Genomic DNA, 20,416 nt, shown 5'->3' with positions numbered 1-20,416 from the left:
TACATAAATGTACAAATATATTATAAGTCAGTATGTGACTGTATTATAGGATTGTATGCTTCAATTCTTCTTTAGTTTTGATTCTACATCAGAGGTCTCAAGAGTCAGATCAGTTTTCAGGTTGGGTTTGTTTATTAATTTCATAATTTGGTGTGCAATTGCATCACACGAAGTGGGTTTCTTTCAGCTTCTTGTTTTAAACTCCTCTGGCCTTTGTGTGCGTGACTAATAATATCAGAGTGAGAACATATCCATCCATTCCCCACCTTCTCACTCCATAGTGTTTGATTGTCAGTTCCCTCGGCGAACAGGAAGTCCTGGAGCAGCCTGAGCAGGCGGAGCAAAGAAGGCACATGGGGCAGAGACGCGCCCTGAGAGTCCCTCAAATCTGACAGGGACGACTCCAGCATCATCTCCAACAAACTACGACATACACATAATGCATCTGTAACACTCCCGCCAGCTTAGAATATTTCTTCGCAGCAGCAAAACAAACAGAATGCAATGTCTTGAAGTCATCAGACAGACACACCCTAAGACCTAAAGAAAAAACAAGCTCTATGGTGATGCAATGCTCGAGCCACACCAAAGAAAAGCAACAGCCCAGTAGTGCAAAGAACGTCTGCCCTCCAGAGATCCCCACCCTGCCCTCATCTGAACCGAAGGAATCCCTTTCATGTAGAGTACCTCCCTTTAGCCTCAGCTCACTAATCTCCACTGGATTTCAAATGCAGCAGGTTTTCTCATAATGGAGGTCATTTATAACTTAAAGCGAGCATTTCCAATGATGCCCAAAAGATGCCCAGTTTAACTGAAAATTTTAAATCACTTGCATTCTCCTACGCTGTTAAATATTTCAGGAGGGTTAGGAGATTGTTCATGGTTCATCCAATTCTAGTCTTCATTTTACTTCTCTGGGATAGAGGAATTGTTAATGCAGTGCCTACTTCCTCAATTTTTTATGAGCTGTCATTATATCTGAATCGGTAAGTTTTAAAGCATCAAAGTTTTAAGCTTCTGACCTGCGTTTGATGTCATCAGGTGGCCGCACCAGCTGACAGGACGAGCCAAGCTTGGTGAGGACAGAGAACACCTGACCCCTTTCTCTCCATATCGCATCCTCAGACCCCTCAGTGCCGCTCCACAGCACAGAGAATACGATGTTCGTCAGCAAGTTACACAGCTCCTCTTCGGGAGCCTAATGGGGGAGACAGTTTAACAAAGTTATTAAAGAAATAACTTTATATTCACTATTCCCTACATTACTTTACTAATACAATCCACTCAATGAATGCCACTGAGTAAGCAAGTGCTCAGCGCAATTAACCAGTAGAAAAGTGGCAGCCAGTAGAGCTTTTGGATCCTATCTTCTCTAACGCGGTTACATGGTCATGAAACCTTAGTTTGCACACGTTTAAGTAATGTATGCATGCATCATGCAGGAGTGTTTTGAAGGTTCTCTGCAATATACTTAATGTTAAATTGCCCATAGTTAAAACAACAATTGTGATATTATCAGAGGTGATATATCGCACACCCCTAATTGCAATATATATCATTACTGTAGAATAAAATTGCTCATAATCTTTTGGTCATATTGCCCACCCCTAGTTGAGCATGTACCTGTGGGTTGGATGTGTTGGAGATGGTGTCTGTTGGTGGTTCAGTGCTGTAGCTCGTGTCGTCCAGAACATTAGACAGACTGGAGCTCTTGCGAGGCCTCATGCCTGGGAAGCTCTTACTGTGCTCCAGAGGAGAGGGGGTCTCTGGCTGGCTACCCACAGGTGTCTGGGGTCCTTTTTGAAGGCTTATTTCCAGCTCAAAGGGTGAGCTGAAAGGGGACAGCGGCTGATACACGCTTTCCTCTTCCTCCAGCAGACGCGACGACGATGGAATGTCCACTGTGTTGGACAAGGTGGACGAATGACTGCTTTGTTCTCCGGAGTCAAACGGCTTGAAGTGCAAGGAATCGCTCTTGAGCTGTCCGGTTGTCGGGGGAGACTGGGAGAGGTCAGAGTAGCCCTCAGACGCATCCTGAGCTTCTTCCTCCTCGTACTCCTCTTCGTGGCGTGGAGTGAGGGAAATGTAGACATTCTGCTGAGTGTCCTCCATTACGCTGTCCTCCCGACGGAAGACGGGTCTGGAAAGAACAGGGTCCAACGAGTTTGTGGGGCTGGACAAAGAATTGGATTGGCTGAGAACACGAGACTCATACGATTCTTTGATGTAGAGCTTAGTGAGAACATCCTGCCAGCCTGACTGACGAGCCAGCTGCTTCACATACTCTTCATTGGAGTAGATCAAGTGAAAGAGCTACAGGGATGAAAGAGGGAGAGAGAAATGCTCATTCATTAATTTAATAAATATTGAGCTAAGAAAATATTGTGTGCTTAGAAATGGGTTTTGTTTTGCTTCAAAGTGTTTTAAATGCTCTGTCATTGTATTGCATTTTGCAGGTGAATGTCAGATAGATGGACTGTATTTTGAGGTAAAGCAAGTGAAACTTGGGCATGTGAACTCTTTAAGAATGATAGGTTGGTTTTAACTGTTTTTCATCAGTCACTCACCTTACGACAGATATCAAGTCGGACGCTGAGGTCGGCACGATGGGACAGATACGCCACTGCCAACAGGTCTCTAAAATTAAGACTGGGAACTGCACCAAATAAACAACAAAACAAACAAATTAACACCTGAAGTGTAAAGCTGAAAACTGTCATCCACCTTTTCTTCAGTTTACCTGTGACGGACACCAGGTCATACAGACAGCGTACAGTTGCCATTGTGATTGGGACGTCTCCGAAGGAGCAGACCAGCCCAAGATATCCAGAGTCCTTGAGTTTGATGCGTATTTTACTGCGCTCAGGTATACGTTCACTCTTCAGGACCTTACACAAGACCTGCAGCAGAACGTGTGTTTATATCACTCTAAAAGATACTGATCTAAAAGTTTTAAAAGCTCATCTCAAAACGTGCCAACATTTAAAGCGCAAGCTTATTCTCTCACCCTGAAAACTCTCTCACGGGCCTCATCTCCATAGTTGGTTTTAAGCAGCAGACAGTAGAGCTGCTCCACCCCTCGCTCTAGAAGAACCATCACAGCCTGCTCACGTGGAGATGTAGAACTCTTCAATATGGTGTATATCACATCCAGAACACTGATCACCTACGGAGAAGGAGAACATTCAAGACAACAAAACAACAACAACAAGTACTTCAACCCCAAAATAACCCCAGTAGATGAGTAAATGTATCAGGCTGGTTGTGATACTCAAAGTAACACTGATCTGACAAATACAAGACCTACTGCTTACTCTATTCAACCTACCCATATCTTATCACCGATGGCTATCTGCATGCATTTTCTCAGAAGGAATACACTAGGTTTTGGAATAGATTGTGTTTGTGTGGGTCACCTGTTGCTCGTCCTGCACTATAGCAGCATAGGCTAGTACGCTGTGCAGCTCCTCAGCAGTGGGAGATTTCAGAAGGTCCTTCAACAGAGCAAAAAGAGCGATCTGCACCGTCTGCCTCTCCTCAGACAGAGGACTGCCATCCTTCTCCACACTGTAGACACAAGACACTTACTTAATAATATCTTAAAAATAATTATAATTACTTAACAATATCTTAATAATTATTTTAAAATCCACACTAATAATATTTCATTTTCTCAGATATCCAAGCCAAATCATATGTACGTACCTGTAGTGTGTCCGAATGGAGTCCAGGATGTACTGAACACCATACCTCTTACGAGTCTTCAGTTTGCCCTCATTAATAACGGTGGTTAGATACTGCACATGACCTACAAACCAGCAAAAAACAGGCATAAGGGGGTTTGGAATTAAATAATCAGGTATAAATTGATTTGTCCTTTTAGGGAAAATTATTCCTTTAGGACCTGATTATTATTTGCATTTAGAGTATGTGAGTAAAATAACAAAAAAGGCAATGGCTAATGCTATTGGGATGTGTTTTGGTTGTTTACCCAGGCAGACTGCAAAGTGACTGTGGCTCCAGATCCTGAAGTCAAAGAGCAGGTACTGGTACAGCTGTGATAAGAGGGCGTTGTTGCCTTCGTTGGACACCTGCTTGAGCAGGAACTGACAGGCCATCAGTACACTCATGTCCATCATGCTGCTGGGAACCTAAGGGAGAAGAAGAGTGTAAGACAGGAGACTTTGCCATCAGTCAATTGAAATAATAAAATATATATGATATACACATACATATTACAGTCTTATACCAAAGTTTTTCTTTTTATTTTCAAGAAATGAACATTTTTATTCGGCAAGAATGAATTAAATTGATCAAAAGTTAAGACTTTAAAAAAAAAACATAATTAAAATTCATAAACCCATTCTGGAAAAAACAAACAAACAAAAAAAAACAAACATTGAAAACGATACTAAATACTATTTTTAAATAACTATTTTAAATGTAAAAAATTAAAATATTTTAAGATAAAAAATGTACTTTACATTGTAATAATACTTGACTATTATATAATATGACTGTTGATGTATTTTTAATCACATAAATGCAGCATAAGATAGGAATTTTACAGACCCCAAACTTTTAAACGCTAATTATAACATTATATAACATTGTTATAAATCTTAATAAAGAAATATGGTATGAAGAAATATAGTTGCATATTAGTATGCATATTACTAGAATATAATTAAATATGTAGGGCTAATTAAAAATGTCGTATTCCACATGACCTTATTCTACATCAATAATCCTATCCAATATATACATTTATCAACTAAAGCACTAATTATTAATAAGAAGCGAAAATAATTTGTTGAGGGAAGTCATAGTTAACAGCTAACAAGTGCTACCTATTGTAACGTGTTACCAAAATATTATTATAAACGTAAGTATCATAATTTAATTAAATTTAAAACTTGCCCCACATTAATGCATTTAATTGACAGCCTGTGTTTTAAGCCTGAGGATGGTATACTTATGTAACTACGAGTGCGTGTGTACTTTTCAACTCTCAAACCCGAGAAACTCTCTTCAAAGGACTTTACAGGCCTGTCAAGTCACAAAACATCAAAAGCAAATCAGATATGACTTTTCATTTTGTGGAACAACAGAGGCCACTGCTGAGCCTAATGATCTTACAACAGATCAGAAATATGGTAACACTTACATAAGTGGTGCACGTCTATAAGTGATTAGTTGATGAATGGTGAACTAATCATTTACAAAACATAACTATGTGTTCATAAATGATTAATAAGTGATATGTTTTTCTATGTTTTTTAGATTACATGATGATTAACTAAACATTTGCAAAACAAGAGCATGTTCACAAATGATTAAGTAATATGCTAACAAAGTACAAATTATCATAAGGTTGTGTGAGCGTATACACTGGGATGAAAGATCTACTCTGAGTGGTTTACACGGTACTTTATAAAGTAGTTTATACTTTGTAGTGTGTACTGCAGTGTAAAGGCTGACTGGTGAGGGTTAGACAGATGCATTCTTTGACACAGATTGAGTATTTTTAATGCTATGAGATAATAGTACAATATTGACATTTCATTCATTTATAAATGAATATATAATAATATATAAACTAGTAACTTATTAACCATTTACAAAGGATATGTTTGATTATTTCACGATGCACTATTTTTTATGATACCTTATGATAGATCACTTGATCATTTGTGAATATAGTCATGTTTTGTAAATGATTCGTTCATCGTTAACTAATCATTTGTACATGACTTGTGAATGAATTAACAAAACATACATAAATTGTTAGTGTACCACTTATTACCTGCAGCTGAACGTTATTATAAAGTGTTACCAGAAATATATCAGCATTTGTTTTTACGAACCTCAGCTGCACCCATAGATATCATTTTTATGTATCAATGTCTCATCGAATTATCTGCTTAATAGCACACGGCTAGCATCTGAACTAATCGCCAGTGTAATGAAAACTATGCGTCCTCTATTTGAAACTTTCACACTGATTACGTATTAAATGTCACATATTTTAAAACATGCTGTTATGATAAAAGTGTGAACTCTTGATTTGAATGGGTTTACATCAGACAGTCAACCCTTGCTTATTCATTTCTTTAAAGATTCCTGGCACCAGATAAAACCTTAAAGCATGAGAAACTGTGGTTGTGTGTGTATTGTGCAACATCACTGGATTGTTAACACAAGTGTTTCCTAACAGGATGCTACGCCTTGAAGTCACATACACCAATATGTCCTGTTAGACGTCCAGACGCCCTCTCTATTCACCAGTGTGTGTGTGTGCGTGTGTAAGCGTACCTTGCCGAGCATGGCTCCAATGATGGGCGGCCCGTGGCACTGAAGCAGGCTCTCCTGATTGGTCGGATGGTTGCGCAGCATGTTCTTAATCATCAGCAAAAACGCTGCTACACTGTTCTTCTCTAAACGGCCCTCTAACACGCACACACGCAAACAAAGCGGCAATCAGTTTCACATTAGCAAAGTGTAACATTGACAAATTGCTGCAAAGGCATTACATGGGAAATCAACAGCCAAAGGTAATGTACAGTTCAACTGCAGAGCACAAAAAAAACTCCCCTGCAGCCCTCTCACACTGGCATATACAAACACATGTAGAATCACGCAAACACAATTTCATGAATCACAAACAGTGCGCTCAGAATACATCAGTGGTGACTCATACTGCAATTACTGAAGAATTTACATCATAAATGTGCAAAGCAGCTCTAAAAAGTCACATAACAAACTGTTACTGTTAACATAACTGTGAATAAAAGATATATTGCACAGTGATGTTTCAGAATAACTGACTATGTATTGTAGCTTCAGCTAAGGTTTGTGTGTATAATGTGTGTCATTTTATAGACTTTTAATTTTTCCATTTTAAAATATTTATGCAGGACACCAATCGCTGAGCCCATTAAAACTGCCCCTCCACAATCAACTGCAAGCTGACATAGATTTCAAATCTAGCCACCAACCGATGGCTACAACCAAGTCCCTAGCCTTTATTATAGTACGTCACAATAACGATATACAAGATCTGTCACCACTGCTTTAATGGCCATACATATTTTTTCTGGAGTAAAATATGACTCAAACTTGACAGTTTTGTGAGATTCACTTCTACAATCAAACCACAGAAACTACAGGAGAGCATATTGATACAAACTACTGACCAGATGACTTCCCCAGAGGCAGTAGCATGCCGGCAGGGCCCCTGGAGGATGTGAGCTCTGGCCCGAGAAGATCTGAAGTCTCCTGACCTACAGTCTCACCCTGATCCAGCAAACACACCTGCTCCAGCAGGGGCAGGAGAGCTCCCATGCCACCTACTGAGCTCAGAACATCCTACATGCAAAACAAGATAATCAAACATAATTAGCGGTTACTGCCCCTGCAGGGATGTATGAGTTATTATGAGTTTTGTTCTAGGAGTACGTGTTGAATACACTCATTTCCCAACACTGGCAAACACAAAAGGCTGTACTGATGTCAGAACAAGATGAATCATTCTGATCAACGAAAGACAATGAAGCTCAGTGACAGATACACACCTTGACGTCCCAGTTCACCACCCTGTGACCTGTCAGCCTGCCATCGTAAAGATGGTTGGGAGACAAATCCAAACAGATCTGGCTCTTAAAGGCCTACAAAAGAAAAGAATGAGGACAATGCGCACAAGGCTTATCTTTAAATTAAAACCATTCGATACAATGTACTTCCTGCCTCTATGAACGTTTTTATATTGTAATTGTTTGTACATGTAAAAAATGTATTTCAACTGTAATTAATTTCTGTAGTCACGTTTATAATTAGACTGTGTCTATGCAGAGCCCTTAAATCCCTGTACTTATCCTGTTCTTAAACCTGTACTATATCCCAATAGAAGGTAAGGGGAAAAAACATTGCGCAAAATAAATACTTTTTGACACAAATACAGTAAGACACCTAATGTAAAGTTGGACCAAATATTTATTAAATAAAATATAGAAAATGTTTCACACTTGTATCATTGATTGCATGAACTCTTTTTGTACAAAATGTCAGATTTCTCAGATTTTCACAATAAATAATGGTGTTTGGTGCGATTTATCAAATGTAAGTTCATATCCCACTTCTACAGTCGTATTTTAGATTTTTACACTAACAATGCAATCAATATTCTATTTATAAAAGCCAATTATGCCAATTAAGCCAAGTTAGTGTTTTTAATCATTTTACATTTATTCCAAAATAACTTAAGCCAGTAGCAATTTAACCAAATATATATTTTTTGAGAAATCAGCTATTCTTTTTAATAGTTTTCTTCTAACTATTTTTTAATTTTTCAAATAATCATTCATCAAAGCTTGGTAAATACTGTCAAAAACATGGAGATTTACTTTAAATTTCACCAGTCCGATTACTCACTAAAAACTCTTAAAGTTTAAGTCTTATTTTGACATAAAGTGTGTGAGTTTCCTTTAGAGTCTTTAATCTAAGAATTTAAAGTCCTTCCATTAATGTCATTATATTGTTGATTCAGCCTGATTTGCAAACAAAGAATGCACAAGAGGTGGGATTTATTACATGAACTAATCACAGTCGGTTATAGCCAGTCATATCCAATCATATCACGGCAGAGGCATTGCCTCCTCCTATTAAAATTACTCTCATTCGCTCACAATTAAAGGCATCTGTTAAAAGTAAATGGGCTCAGGGGAGGCCAGAGAGATGCAAACTTGTGTAACTTGTGAATCAGACCACTGGGAAGATAATTACCTGTGGGGTGTAGTATAACACTAGTTTACTGTTGACTTCTGAAGGTTCACCATCGGTTTTGAATAGGGAAACATTATTGGGACCTGCCAAGCGAAACAAAGATAGACGTTCTTTAACGTTTGTTTCTTTTTGGTAGGAGATGTGAATTTCTGCATTAAAAACGGATGCGGTGGATGTCTCATTTATACCTGCAGTGAACAGGGCTCGTGCCTGAGAAGGCTGCAGAGCTTCATGGCAGATGAACACCGTGGCTAAAAGGCCACCCAGTGATGAAGGAGAGCCCCACGCAGTGTCCTGTAGCCCTGCGGGGATAGTGTGAACAGGACTGTCCCGACTCACACCAGGCCGCCCCCCTGCGGCTGCTGCAAAGGATGCAGGGAAGGACTGGGAACGTGAAAGAGTGGGTGGCCCAGCGTGAGCAGCAAATGCCATCTCGGAGGGCGAGTGGGGCGGGTTGGACAGGGTCGGAGAGGTAGTCATGGTGGTAGTGGTCCGGTGACCAGCTGATCCAATGCAGCAGGAAGTGAAAGGCTGAAACGTTGAGGTTTAAACAAATCAATGAAGCAAAACATGTTCGGAAGAAATCATACTACTGCAGACGATAACGTTAACTGACCTCATTCAGAGAAGGAAAGCGCAGGGGTGCTGTTTTACACTGTACTCCGTCCACATAAACAGTGACCACATTCTGCCCAAAGGGCCGCCGGCCAGGAATGTGAACAATGGCTACTGAGTGCTAGATGGAAGAAAAGAAGATTTTGAGTACAGAAATAAAATATCATGAATGTAATAAAATGACTTTTTTCAAGTACTAGTGGCCAAGGCAAAGTAAGACAGAGTAACTCAAAAGTAACATAATAAATTAAAATCTAACTGCTGTTATTTAAATTTTAATGGTGTAACACAATATTACATTATAGTAATGCATTATTTTTAAAACTTAAACTAACTTTGGATGCCATTAAGATGAAACCAAATTAAAAACGCTAAAAAGACGCTAGTCAAACTAAAGCTAATTTTGCAGCAAAAAATGTGATGCTTTTATTGAAAAGCTCGCGGACGTTTTGTAAAGAAAAAGATGGTTGTATTTATTTTCATGCAAGTCTTCTCTTCCTTAAATTGTCTAAGTTGATGTGTGTGTGAGTTGTGTGTAAGGTCACTAACCCAGGCGCAGTCATTGAGTGGGTGTTCTGGCAGGGAAACGGCCATGTACTCCTTTTTAGTACATACTGCCACCACCAGAACTTCTTCTGTGGTGAAAAAAGCTTCAAAGCCAGTTCCGCTTGCTGTGAAGAAACTACACACAGGACACAATGCAGCTTTTAAAGGTATAAGTACACACGAAACAAATGGATGCTAAACAATAGCGCAAATACCAGTAGTGGCATGACAGCAAACGTTAGTAAATCACAATTAATTCCCTCCCATAAACTACAATGCATATTCAATAAGTTCAGGCACAAAAATAACCGTGTCCACACTTTTTCAGCACTAATTCTTCACTGCGCATCTTTAGTAAATCCTGACAGTACTATTTTAACGCCAAAGGTTCGTGCTGGTGCAAAGCTGTTAACAAATGCGGCCCAAGTACACTAGACTCATGCAGGTATATAGTAGGCCTGTGCAATTTACTGAATATTCACCACTTACTTACTATTTTTTATACTATTTTACTTAATCAGCGTTTTGCAATCGTTTACTATTTTTGCTTAATTTATATTATTTCATTTGCAATATAAAATGAATGAACAGTTTTAAATATAGCTGTAATTTTTAAATCGGCGTTTCGCAAATTGTTCACTATTTTTATTACATTTTTTCATATTATTTTATTTGCAGTATAAAATGCATCTACAATTTTAAATATAGCTATGATTTAAATCATTGTTTCTTCTACGTTCATCCGCAGTGGCAAGTTCTAAGATATATTTTAATGTCATCACTGAATCGAACATCAATAGTAAAATTGTTGTTAATGTTAAATGTTAATAATTCTTTTAAGTTTGTAAGTTATTATTGATTCAAATGATATGCATATTTTAATGAATAACATATTACAACGATTTGTAAAGGATCATTTGACACTTATGAATAAACATATATTAAAAAAGGTTAAAACAATTACAAGAAATTATACAGTAGATATTGATTTTTTTATTATAGCACCCATCTATCCTAAAAATACCTGTAAAGCTGTTTTCTACGTGGTCCCTTAGCCATTCGAACCATATTATCCAGGTTTGTCAGGTGAGATTCAGAGTAGTGGTGCTGTGGTGGAGGAAAGTCTGTGTTGAGGCACAGCCAAGCGTGGAAAGCGAATGCACTTCCTGGCCAGCGTTGTATAGCTGGCACCATAATACCCGCCATAGGGGGCGTAAGATCAAAATACTGCAAGGAGCTGCACCCGCCCTCTCCGCGGGCGGCCATGGCAGAAAGCACCCTCACCACGCGCCCACAGTACGGGTGAGGGGCTGCTCCGGGTTCGATCCGCAAGAGCTTCAGCAGGCGCTTCAGTTCACAGGGCCGTAGAGAAAGAGAACCCAAGTCTTGAAGCAAGCCCAAGAGGGCGTCCGCGCACTGCCGGTCGAGTCGCTCCGGGGCTTCAGACAGCACCTCCAGCAGAGCGCCTACTAAGCCTGCCTCGACGGCTACGGTGCGGCAGGACAGGGTTCCTCGACACACGGCCGCCAGCCACTGGGACACCAGCAGCTGCAGAGAGCGAGAGCCCAGATCAGGCAACCACTGCAGCAGGAGGAGCAGAGGCTGTTCGTTACTGATGCCCAGCTGCATGGCCTGGGAGTACTCCCCTTCAACAGCCTGAGAGAAACAAGAAACAACCATGCTATGAGATTACAGTTTTTTTTTTCTTTATCCTGAAAAACCTACCACATTTGATAAAGAACTTGCTTGTTGACCATTATTAAGTATGTTTTATAACATGCATGTGCGTAGTATAAAATTCAGTGTTATTTTTAGTGCTGTCAATGAAGTATTCTAGTATTTATTAATTTCTAATTTTACATTTTCATGTTCAAGTTATTTATCTTATTTTAGCAACATTGTTGTGTATTTGTCTTTGATTTAGTTTTTTTATATATATATTAATAAGTTATTTTATATTTTTACATTTTCTTTTTAAGTTTAATAAATCTTGTTGTGTTTTTGTCAGTTTTATTATTATTATTATTATTATTATTATTATTATTAGGGGTGTAACAAAAACATACCATATATATTATATATATATTAAAAAAAAAATCTACCTCAGCTTATGCCGTAAACTATAGGAGGCCCTTTACATTACAATAAGTTTATAATTAATAAAAGAGTCTGAACTTAAACTTAATTACTATTTATTTTTAATATAACATTTTAAATATAAACACCCAGCTTAACACCTTGTTTTTAAATTAACTTCTAAATAAAAAACAATTGTTGTTGAAATACTAATTCATAGTAGTGCTGTCAATTGATTAATTGTATCCAAAATTAATGTTTTTGGTTACATAATATATGTGTGTATTTATACATAAATATACACAGCATATGCTCATATATTATGTAAACAAAAACTTTTATTTTGTATGTGATTAATGACTAATGCCGATCTGTCACGCCACATCAAAGAGGGTCAAAATGGCATTTATTGTTAACATTTCCTGAAAAAATTATACTTTTTAGCATAAAAAAATACAGTTTTAGTAATTTTGGTACTGTAATAAAAAAATATCTCTTCATGTAAAACAAACCCACTTTTAATAAGCTACTTCTTCTCACTCACCATGTTCATCAGCTCCTGCAGGAGTCTTTTAGTGGGCTGTCCTTGACTTTTCAACACATCAAACAACTGCGAGTAGCCGATCCGCTCCTTGAAGACCTCCTGGGAAGACAAACCGCCACAGTTACATTACAACCGAACAATGCAACGAGTGCTTTTACCACCCTGCTCCCCAAAATAAACCAAAAAACAAAACAAAAGGTACTATACAAAGCAGCAACGTTTTCACATGAACACCGGATATCATGAAAAACAGGATTTTGCTTCAAACTGAAGGTAAATTAGAAGGCCTAGCGTGTAAATAGCTTTCACAATGCGAGGCCATCCAGATTATTTATTGAAACTGCCCTGCAAAAACAGAGAAAACATAACCATAAATCTTCATAATTGTGCCACAGTACAATGTTTGCTTTGCAAAGAGGCCGTTATTGAAGAACAGGGCGACCCAAACTGCATTCGACACAACAGCAAAGACGTTAGCCAATAAAAACATTTACATAAAGAAGTAAACGTAAAAAGTGTCTTTCATTTTTCAAGTAGGAAATGAAATCTATAGAATGACACTGCACGACAAAAGACATCTAAATACACTGTTAATAAACAAAAACATGATTCTGATACGTTGGGCCCTGACAAATATCGCATGTCGTAATGTCACCATGGGTGACCTGGTTCTGCAGAACCACATCAAATGTGCTGATAAGATTAACCACGCACGCATAAGGGGCACTTTATCGTACGCAAGCACTTTGACTTATCACGCTGATAAGATGAGAGACGTCTGCAAGAGCTGACCTTTCAGAGAATTTAGGAGGAACGCACACGAGGAACGAGAGGAGAGGAGGTGCAAGAAATGAGTCGGTGACATGTCATACCTTGGCAGAGGGCGAGTTGCTCATTATGGCCGTGAGAACTCGAATGGCGTGTACCGTGATGCAGTCGGAGCCCTTCTCCCAGACCTACACACACATACGCAAAACACACACATCGTTCACTTCATATTCACGTTCTAACGCATTAAATTATCAGTTCACCCAAGAATATGTATTTCCAAGCCCATAGGAGAATTTTCGAATAGTTTTTTTTGTTATCCTGCAGTTTCAGAAAACTTGGAATATAGTGTATACAGATTACTTTTATTCTGCATTTATGGAGTTTTGAGAGTCTGACACACAGTCTCTATAAAAACCATTGGAAGAGCTGAAAACATTTTTGGTTTTCCAACAGACAACGCAAACCGGATTCGCGAAATATGGGTTTGGAATGACATTAAGGTGATAATGACGCTGCCATAAAAAGGTTTGGCGTTTTTAAGGAAATAACACTTTTATTCAGCAGGGATGCATTTAATTGATCAAAAGTGACTTTTAGATTACCAAAATGAAAATACGTATGTTTGGCTTTGGTATCCACAAAACGAAAAATCAATAAATAAATCAAAGCCTTTATCTCATAACAGAATCCTAATCAGAAATGTTTCTTGGACACCGGCTCAGCAGATTAAACCGATTTCACAAGAAAGGTCACATGGCACTTAAGATCGCGATGATGGTTATATATAAATACTGCATTTTTGATCAAATAAATGCAGCCTTGGTGAGCATAAAATCTTCCCAACCCCAAACCTTTGATCAGGAGGGTAAACAGTTTGTGTGAAATATTCCTTTCAACTGAACCGTTTCAGAGAAGCATGCAGATATGATTTCTGAACATTTCTCCTTGAGGCGCAGGATTCTGTTAAAAACAAACTGAATACAGATTAATGTTATGAATTAAATTAAAGAGATTAAAACATGCAACAGTAAAGCGGATTTCTCACATTTAACCTCAAAATATTTACCACCACTCCACCACAAATATCCCACCAAAGACCACCGAATGAAACACACACCAAATGTCACACCCACAGCTACACTAGACATGCTAAAAATCTAGAAACACTCTGCACGCTGGAAGACAGCATGCAAGGCGACATTGCCTTGCAAGTACATCTAACGAACTTCACGCACACACGCACACACGCACACACGCACACACACACACACACACACTAAACCACAACCAGCAGGATCCTCACCCTCCATCTCTGTGTACTGAGCACTGCACTAACCTTAAATATGTACTGATGTGGTAATATGGTATCAAACATAAATTTCATGCTACTATGTGATCTAGGTGTTATCATTAACTACAACTATTACAAAATATTTGTTACTGAATGTTTTAGTGAAGTATTAAAATTATTGACTGAAATCAAACAAGCTAAAACTGAAATAAAAATAAAGAAAAGCACTTTATAGTTAGGATTAGGATTTCTCTTAGGGTTACTTGCATATAATTATGCATAATTTATATGATTAAGTACATGTAAAGTGTATGAACGCCTTAAAATACTAATAATACCTTAAAAATGCAAAATTAAACATTTAATTTTTAACTTTTACAACTAAATTACCCATGCATATATGAATTGTAAGATAAACATGACATTCATATATGCATGCACAAGTACATTTAAAATTTTTTTTTTTTTGCACATGTTTATATCAGTCTGACGGCAGTTTTCACCTAAATATTAATGTTATCTATCAGCTATATTAGAACAGAATAGTACCATCATGTCATGTCTAACTATGACGGTACAATAATAAGAGCACAACGTTTTAAGGTTTCATATTTTTCATTTTATGCGAGTCAACTAAATGGCACACGCAACGACACAAGCAGACGCTTTGCTCCTCTATATCCACCTAGACGACGCTGCACGCCGTTTATGCGGAATCCAAATGTTGCTCAGTCAGCAGTTGCGCGTCTGTGTATTCGCCTGCGTGTCTGTGTTTGTGTCAGTCAAGTGAAGGGTGGGTTTCCTGCTGACGAAAGCCACACTGATCAGCGGTGAAGGGAAAGTACCTGCTCCACTTCAGCCTCTGTGAGCAAACGTGTAGTGAGGTCACACTGTCCCTCACACGCCACCTTAAACCTGTTACTCTGATAGAGCTGCAGGACAGACACACACACACACACACACACACACACACACACAGCATCACAGACACATGAACACAAGTGAGTCAGAGATAAAACAAGCAAGCAGAAACTGAACTTCCTGAAAGATCGAGCAAAAAGAAATGAAAAGGTAATAGACGAAAAGAGAAGCTCTACGAAGTCCTCGTTACACAATATAATGGCTAGTTACAACACACTCAGAAACCACCCAGCTTATTCAAACCGACTGTGATCGCATACAAACATGACGCAGAACCTAGATTTCATCACAGGACGGAAACACTGGCTGTGTTACGAGTAATTACTGATGCACTGGCTTGTGAATCATCCGTCATTGCTTATTTTTATCCGTCTGTAAAATATGAGACCAGTAATATAAAAGATATATTCAAATAAAAATGTTTTAAAATTCTAGTTCCTAGACTTGCAACATTTGTATTCATGTTGGTTTAGAAGCATTTTGTAGTTCATTTTTTCTAATTAAGTATTCATTTAAATATTATTTTTAATAAAATTTTAATTGAATTAATAAATAGCATTACATTTAAGTGAGCTGCAAAACATGATCTTTAATACCTGAAATTAGCTAACTAACCTTTATTTCTGTCAGCAGGATTCTCTCTATGATATCATTTCCTTTTTTCTGCTTGTTCTATTTGGCAATTGTTTTTCTTTGCCAAATTACTTTTGATGCTAGGACAGCAGATGAATGACTTTATTATTATTATTATTATTATTTATTTTAATTTGACTTTTACACAAATTGAAATAAAATTGAAATAAAATATTAATATATGCTAAATAATTAAATAAAAATTCGACAAGTTGCACTGGTAATTGAAATATGTTTAGGAGAAATTACTAAAATTACTGACTAAAAAATGTATATGTCGATATATAAAAAATAGCAAAAAAATATCAGCAACAAAAAATTGGTACTGCCCTGATAGTTGTGTCTTCTTATTGAGCCGGTGAAATGTATTCAAAAGAAATGCTTTAAAGTGCCCCTGTTATGGATTTTTTAAAATTACCTTTCATACATTGTGTAACATAGCTCTGAACGAAAACATCTTGCAAATTTTTTAATCCGAAAGTGCACAGTGTATAAAGTTATTGTCTCTTAAAGGAAAGAGTCGACTCTTAATCATCGAAACGACGTTTCATGTCGGCTTTAACAAGAAAAATCAGCATATTGCCCACTCACTTGCTTTTGGAGCGGTAAGTGGTTTCCCCGGAAACGCTGTTCACAAAGCAGCACTGTGCTCACAAACGCTGCTTTAGATGGCATTAGAATAATTCTTCTTTAAATAATTCATTTGGGATTCAAGTAAGGTTAAAATTGGTGCTGTCAAATAATTAATCGCATCTGAAACAAAAGTTTTTGTTTACATAATATGTATGTGAACCATGTATATATATTATGCATATATATGCATGTATATATTTTAGAAAAATATGCAATGTTTAATATATTTGTATATAATATTAAAAAAATACACATATAATTATATGTAAATATTTTCTAAATATATACTGTATGTGTATTTATATATACATTTTAAATAAATATACACATATATACACAGTACACACACATACAAATGTGATTAATAGTTTGACAGCACTAGTAAAAATAAATGCATATTATTATAAAATGAAAGTGTTGTTTGAAAGCTACCTATGGATTGAACCCTGGATAATATTCAGATTGTTACAAACATCAGCAGACCGCCACATTTCCATTGTCGGCCATGAGACTCATTTCTGAAACCTCAGGGTTGGAAATGTGAAGCACTGCTGCAGATATCTCCGAGGGTTTAAGAAGATAGAGTTCTGACCTTGCTGTTCTGGATGAGACGAAGTATGTGCTCGAAACAGTTGTTATTGAGAAAGATAGCCTGCAACACCGGCCGGTCTGAACACTGCAGGATCTCTGGGATAGCATCTGCAGGGCAAAAACACAAGAACATTCAGTCTTTTTGACTAGTGCCTTCTGGAGAGATAGAACTGTGCCAGTTTTAAGCACTTAAATAAACAGTGCTGGGACAGCTGCAACGCTCACGGAGAACATATTAAATGCAACCAAATAGCTTGTTTGTGACCTTTTGCAGCTTCTCCATTCAAATAGCTTCCAGAGATCTGGCTACAATTACTCTGAACTTCTGCAAAAGGGGTTGAAGTTCACTACAAGCACATTATAAATGTTTATAAACTCAATCAAACATGATTAAATATTATTAACATTAAATATCTAGAATTTAAAAGCACTGCAATTCAGTGTTGCGTCGATATTAAATCTTAAGGTTTTGTTTGATTTATTTATTGCAAAATACCAACAGTAACATCGTAACATTATTACATGAAATACTTCTGGGAAATTACTGTGACATGCTATACTCCATCTACCCAGACACATTTGTCAGCTTGTTTTGTAATTATACTACATGCGGTTTATGTCCTTTTATTAACTGAGAGGTTTGAAATACTTGCGTATACTATACTTTTAAAGTCATTGTCCCAATACAGGACCATTTAATGTAAATTATAACTGAATTAGTGAAGGCGAAAAGCGTTTCAAATAGTTCAAAAAGAAATGAAGACCATACTAAAGACACAAACAGACTTTGTGCGAAACTGCATGCATGCATCTTTTTGAATTAAAGAGTACATGCTCAAGTGGATTTTCTTTGTGAAGCAGAAGTTTATGAAGCAGACTAATAAGGTGTTTTGGGATGTGGCTTGATGTAATATTGTCATGAGGATTGCAAGGGAAGGGGTCTTACTACTGTAAACACAATACAACAATTACTGGTTGCTGTTCAGTAAGGCTCGGTGAGTGCCAATAGGATGATCCTTAATATTTAGAGATTAGGATATATTGTAATGTACTGACACCTAAGCTTTGTGCTACATAGGCAACTGTTTTCTGAGGCAGCATCCCAACAAACATGGAAGTGCAATACTCTTCTTCTAATATTAATTATTAACACTAATGCCGAAACAATCTAGCCCAACATGCCTGTAGCATTCACACCCATCGTTATGAAGTCCTTTTTGACTTGGTCCTAGTCTCTCCTGCCTACACTGGATCTGAGGATGCCGTCTCCATAGCGCTGCACTCTGTACTCACACACTTATGGACATTTATGAACACACAAAAGAACACTTATGCGCTAATGCTTCAGCTCAGCCGTCATACCTTCCGAGTCTAACCAAACTTAGAGATCTGGACATTAACACCTCACTCTGCAACTAGGTTCTGACCAACAGACCTCATGTTAGCATGTTAGGTCAGGCCACATCTGCTCCACTAACATTATGCTCAACACTGGTGTACCACAGGGTTGCGTGCTGAGCCCCTTTCTCTACTTCCTCTTCTCCCACTAATGAAGGCCTGTGTATTAATTTCTAACAACATCAACAAGTTTGCAGAGGATACTACGATGATTGGTCTCATCAGCAACAACGATGAGCCGTCTACAGGGAGGAGGTCCAGCATCTGGCCACTTGGTGCACTGACAATAATCTGACCCTTCATACCACCAAGACCAAGGAGCTCATTGTGGATTTCAGGAATGAGATGAGAGGTTCACACGATCCCATCCACATTAACGGATGGCTGTTGAGTATACCTATATACTGCACTTGTCGCTTATTGCACTCCTGGTTAGACCTAAGATGCATTTTGTTGCCTTGTACATGTGTGATAAAGTTGAATCTAATCTAATACCAGATTAGAAGAACATGAGGGTGAGCAAATAGTAGTAAAATGTGGGTTTCAATCGAGTCAATGGTGTGCAATGCTGAGACATTTTTAAAATATCTTCAAATGAGTTCCACGGAAGAAAATCATTGTTAAAAAAATGGGGTTAAAAAGTGATGGCAAATAATTTCTTACTCAGCATGTGTTCGAGAAGGGAAATGAGGTTATCCTCCCAGCTCTGCATATCTCTCTGCTGGCTGTCTGGTGGCCGGTTCCAGTTGAGCAGCTGGAAGTAACTATCCAGCACTGTCCGGATCTCCACCTGCCTCTCGTCCGGGCTGCTGGAGTGCAGAAGGTGGATCATTGCAGTCAGGCAACGCAGAGTCATTTTGAGCAGCCAAGGATCCTTGGGCTCCTGTGGGGGTGAGGCAGGAGCGAGGCACCAGGAACGCAGCACAGAAATGAGGTCCTTCACAGCCTGGGTAGTGATGGACATTAGGCCGTTCCTCTGAAACACACACATAACAGTACCGTTACACACTGATATGGCGAGGTATGCGGTTGCAAAATCAGAGATCCCTGTGAAATCCCTCATGCGTCATGCATACGTGTTAATGTAAACAGGACCAGAGAGTCTCATTTACCTTGCATCCACTGATTACAGCTCCCTGTAGATGCACCAGTCTCACCACGAGTGGCTCTGGGATTAGTTCGCTCTCTTGTAGGTAGTCTGTGGGTGTAACCAGTCATTTATTTACAAGAATATTAAAGCTGAGCAGTGTTTGTGCAATTTGTTTGTGCAAGACAATTTTGCCATTAAAACTATACCATCATTTACTCACTTTCACGTCTATCCAAACATGCACATTTATTTATCTTCTAGAACAGAAGATGATTTTCAGAAATTTTTCATACAAATAAAATCAATGTGGTCCAGAGCGGTTTGAAAGAATTTTCGTCTTTGGGTGAAATATCCCTTAAAAAGCAACGGTACTGTCATGAAATGGAAACCGATACCTTAAATAAACACAGATAATCAAACCTAAAGAAACGCACCACTTTTTGTTTGATAATAGGCTCATTTTAAACAGTTAAACAGTTGAGTTTTACCCTTTCTATTCTATTCAGTCGACCTCCGGGTCTGGCGA

General features: G+C 38.1%; 1 protein-coding gene across 4 annotated transcripts in view; it reads right to left on the bottom strand.

The window, feature by feature from the left end:
* nbeal2 (neurobeachin-like 2) overlaps window positions 1-20,416 on the bottom strand; it is a 56,288-nt gene that overhangs the window by 18,749 nt on the left and 17,123 nt on the right. For 3 of the 4 annotated variants that reach the window (XR_006252777.1, XR_006252776.1, XM_043260627.1), the window contains exons 7-29: window positions 19,913-19,998; window positions 19,464-19,776; window positions 17,404-17,510; window positions 15,470-15,556; window positions 13,435-13,518; window positions 12,563-12,661; window positions 10,967-11,598; window positions 9,946-10,078; window positions 9,398-9,517; window positions 8,970-9,312; window positions 8,782-8,864; window positions 7,575-7,667; window positions 7,197-7,368; window positions 6,316-6,449; window positions 3,992-4,151; window positions 3,706-3,808; window positions 3,417-3,567; window positions 3,008-3,166; window positions 2,741-2,900; window positions 2,568-2,656; window positions 1,624-2,313; window positions 1,023-1,198; window positions 267-423 (exon numbers count right to left, since the gene is read on the bottom strand). Coding sequence is in view for 2 of the 4 variants with exons in the window: in XM_043260627.1 (XP_043116562.1) it covers window positions 267-423; window positions 1,023-1,198; window positions 1,624-2,313; window positions 2,568-2,656; window positions 2,741-2,900; window positions 3,008-3,166; window positions 3,417-3,567; window positions 3,706-3,808; window positions 3,992-4,151; window positions 6,316-6,449; window positions 7,197-7,368; window positions 7,575-7,667; window positions 8,782-8,864; window positions 8,970-9,312; window positions 9,398-9,517; window positions 9,946-10,078; window positions 10,967-11,598; window positions 12,563-12,661; window positions 13,435-13,518; window positions 15,470-15,556; window positions 17,404-17,510; window positions 19,464-19,776; window positions 19,913-19,998 (4,331 nt within the window). In the remaining 2 variants the exon portion in view is untranslated. The remainder of the gene's footprint in view (window positions 1-266; window positions 424-1,022; window positions 1,199-1,623; window positions 2,314-2,567; window positions 2,657-2,740; window positions 2,901-3,007; window positions 3,167-3,416; window positions 3,568-3,705; window positions 3,809-3,991; window positions 4,152-6,315; window positions 6,450-7,196; window positions 7,369-7,574; window positions 7,668-8,781; window positions 8,865-8,969; window positions 9,313-9,397; window positions 9,518-9,945; window positions 10,079-10,966; window positions 11,599-12,562; window positions 12,662-13,434; window positions 13,519-15,469; window positions 15,557-17,403; window positions 17,511-19,463; window positions 19,777-19,912; window positions 19,999-20,416) is intronic. The other variant, XM_043260628.1, reaches the window with a different exon arrangement.

Source organism: Puntigrus tetrazona, chromosome 16 (genome assembly GCF_018831695.1).
Source record: "Puntigrus tetrazona isolate hp1 chromosome 16, ASM1883169v1, whole genome shotgun sequence".
NCBI lineage: Eukaryota > Metazoa > Chordata > Actinopteri > Cypriniformes > Cyprinidae > Puntigrus > Puntigrus tetrazona.
Note: the sequence above shows the minus strand (reverse complement) of the source record. Positions and strands in the feature narration are given on the sequence as shown.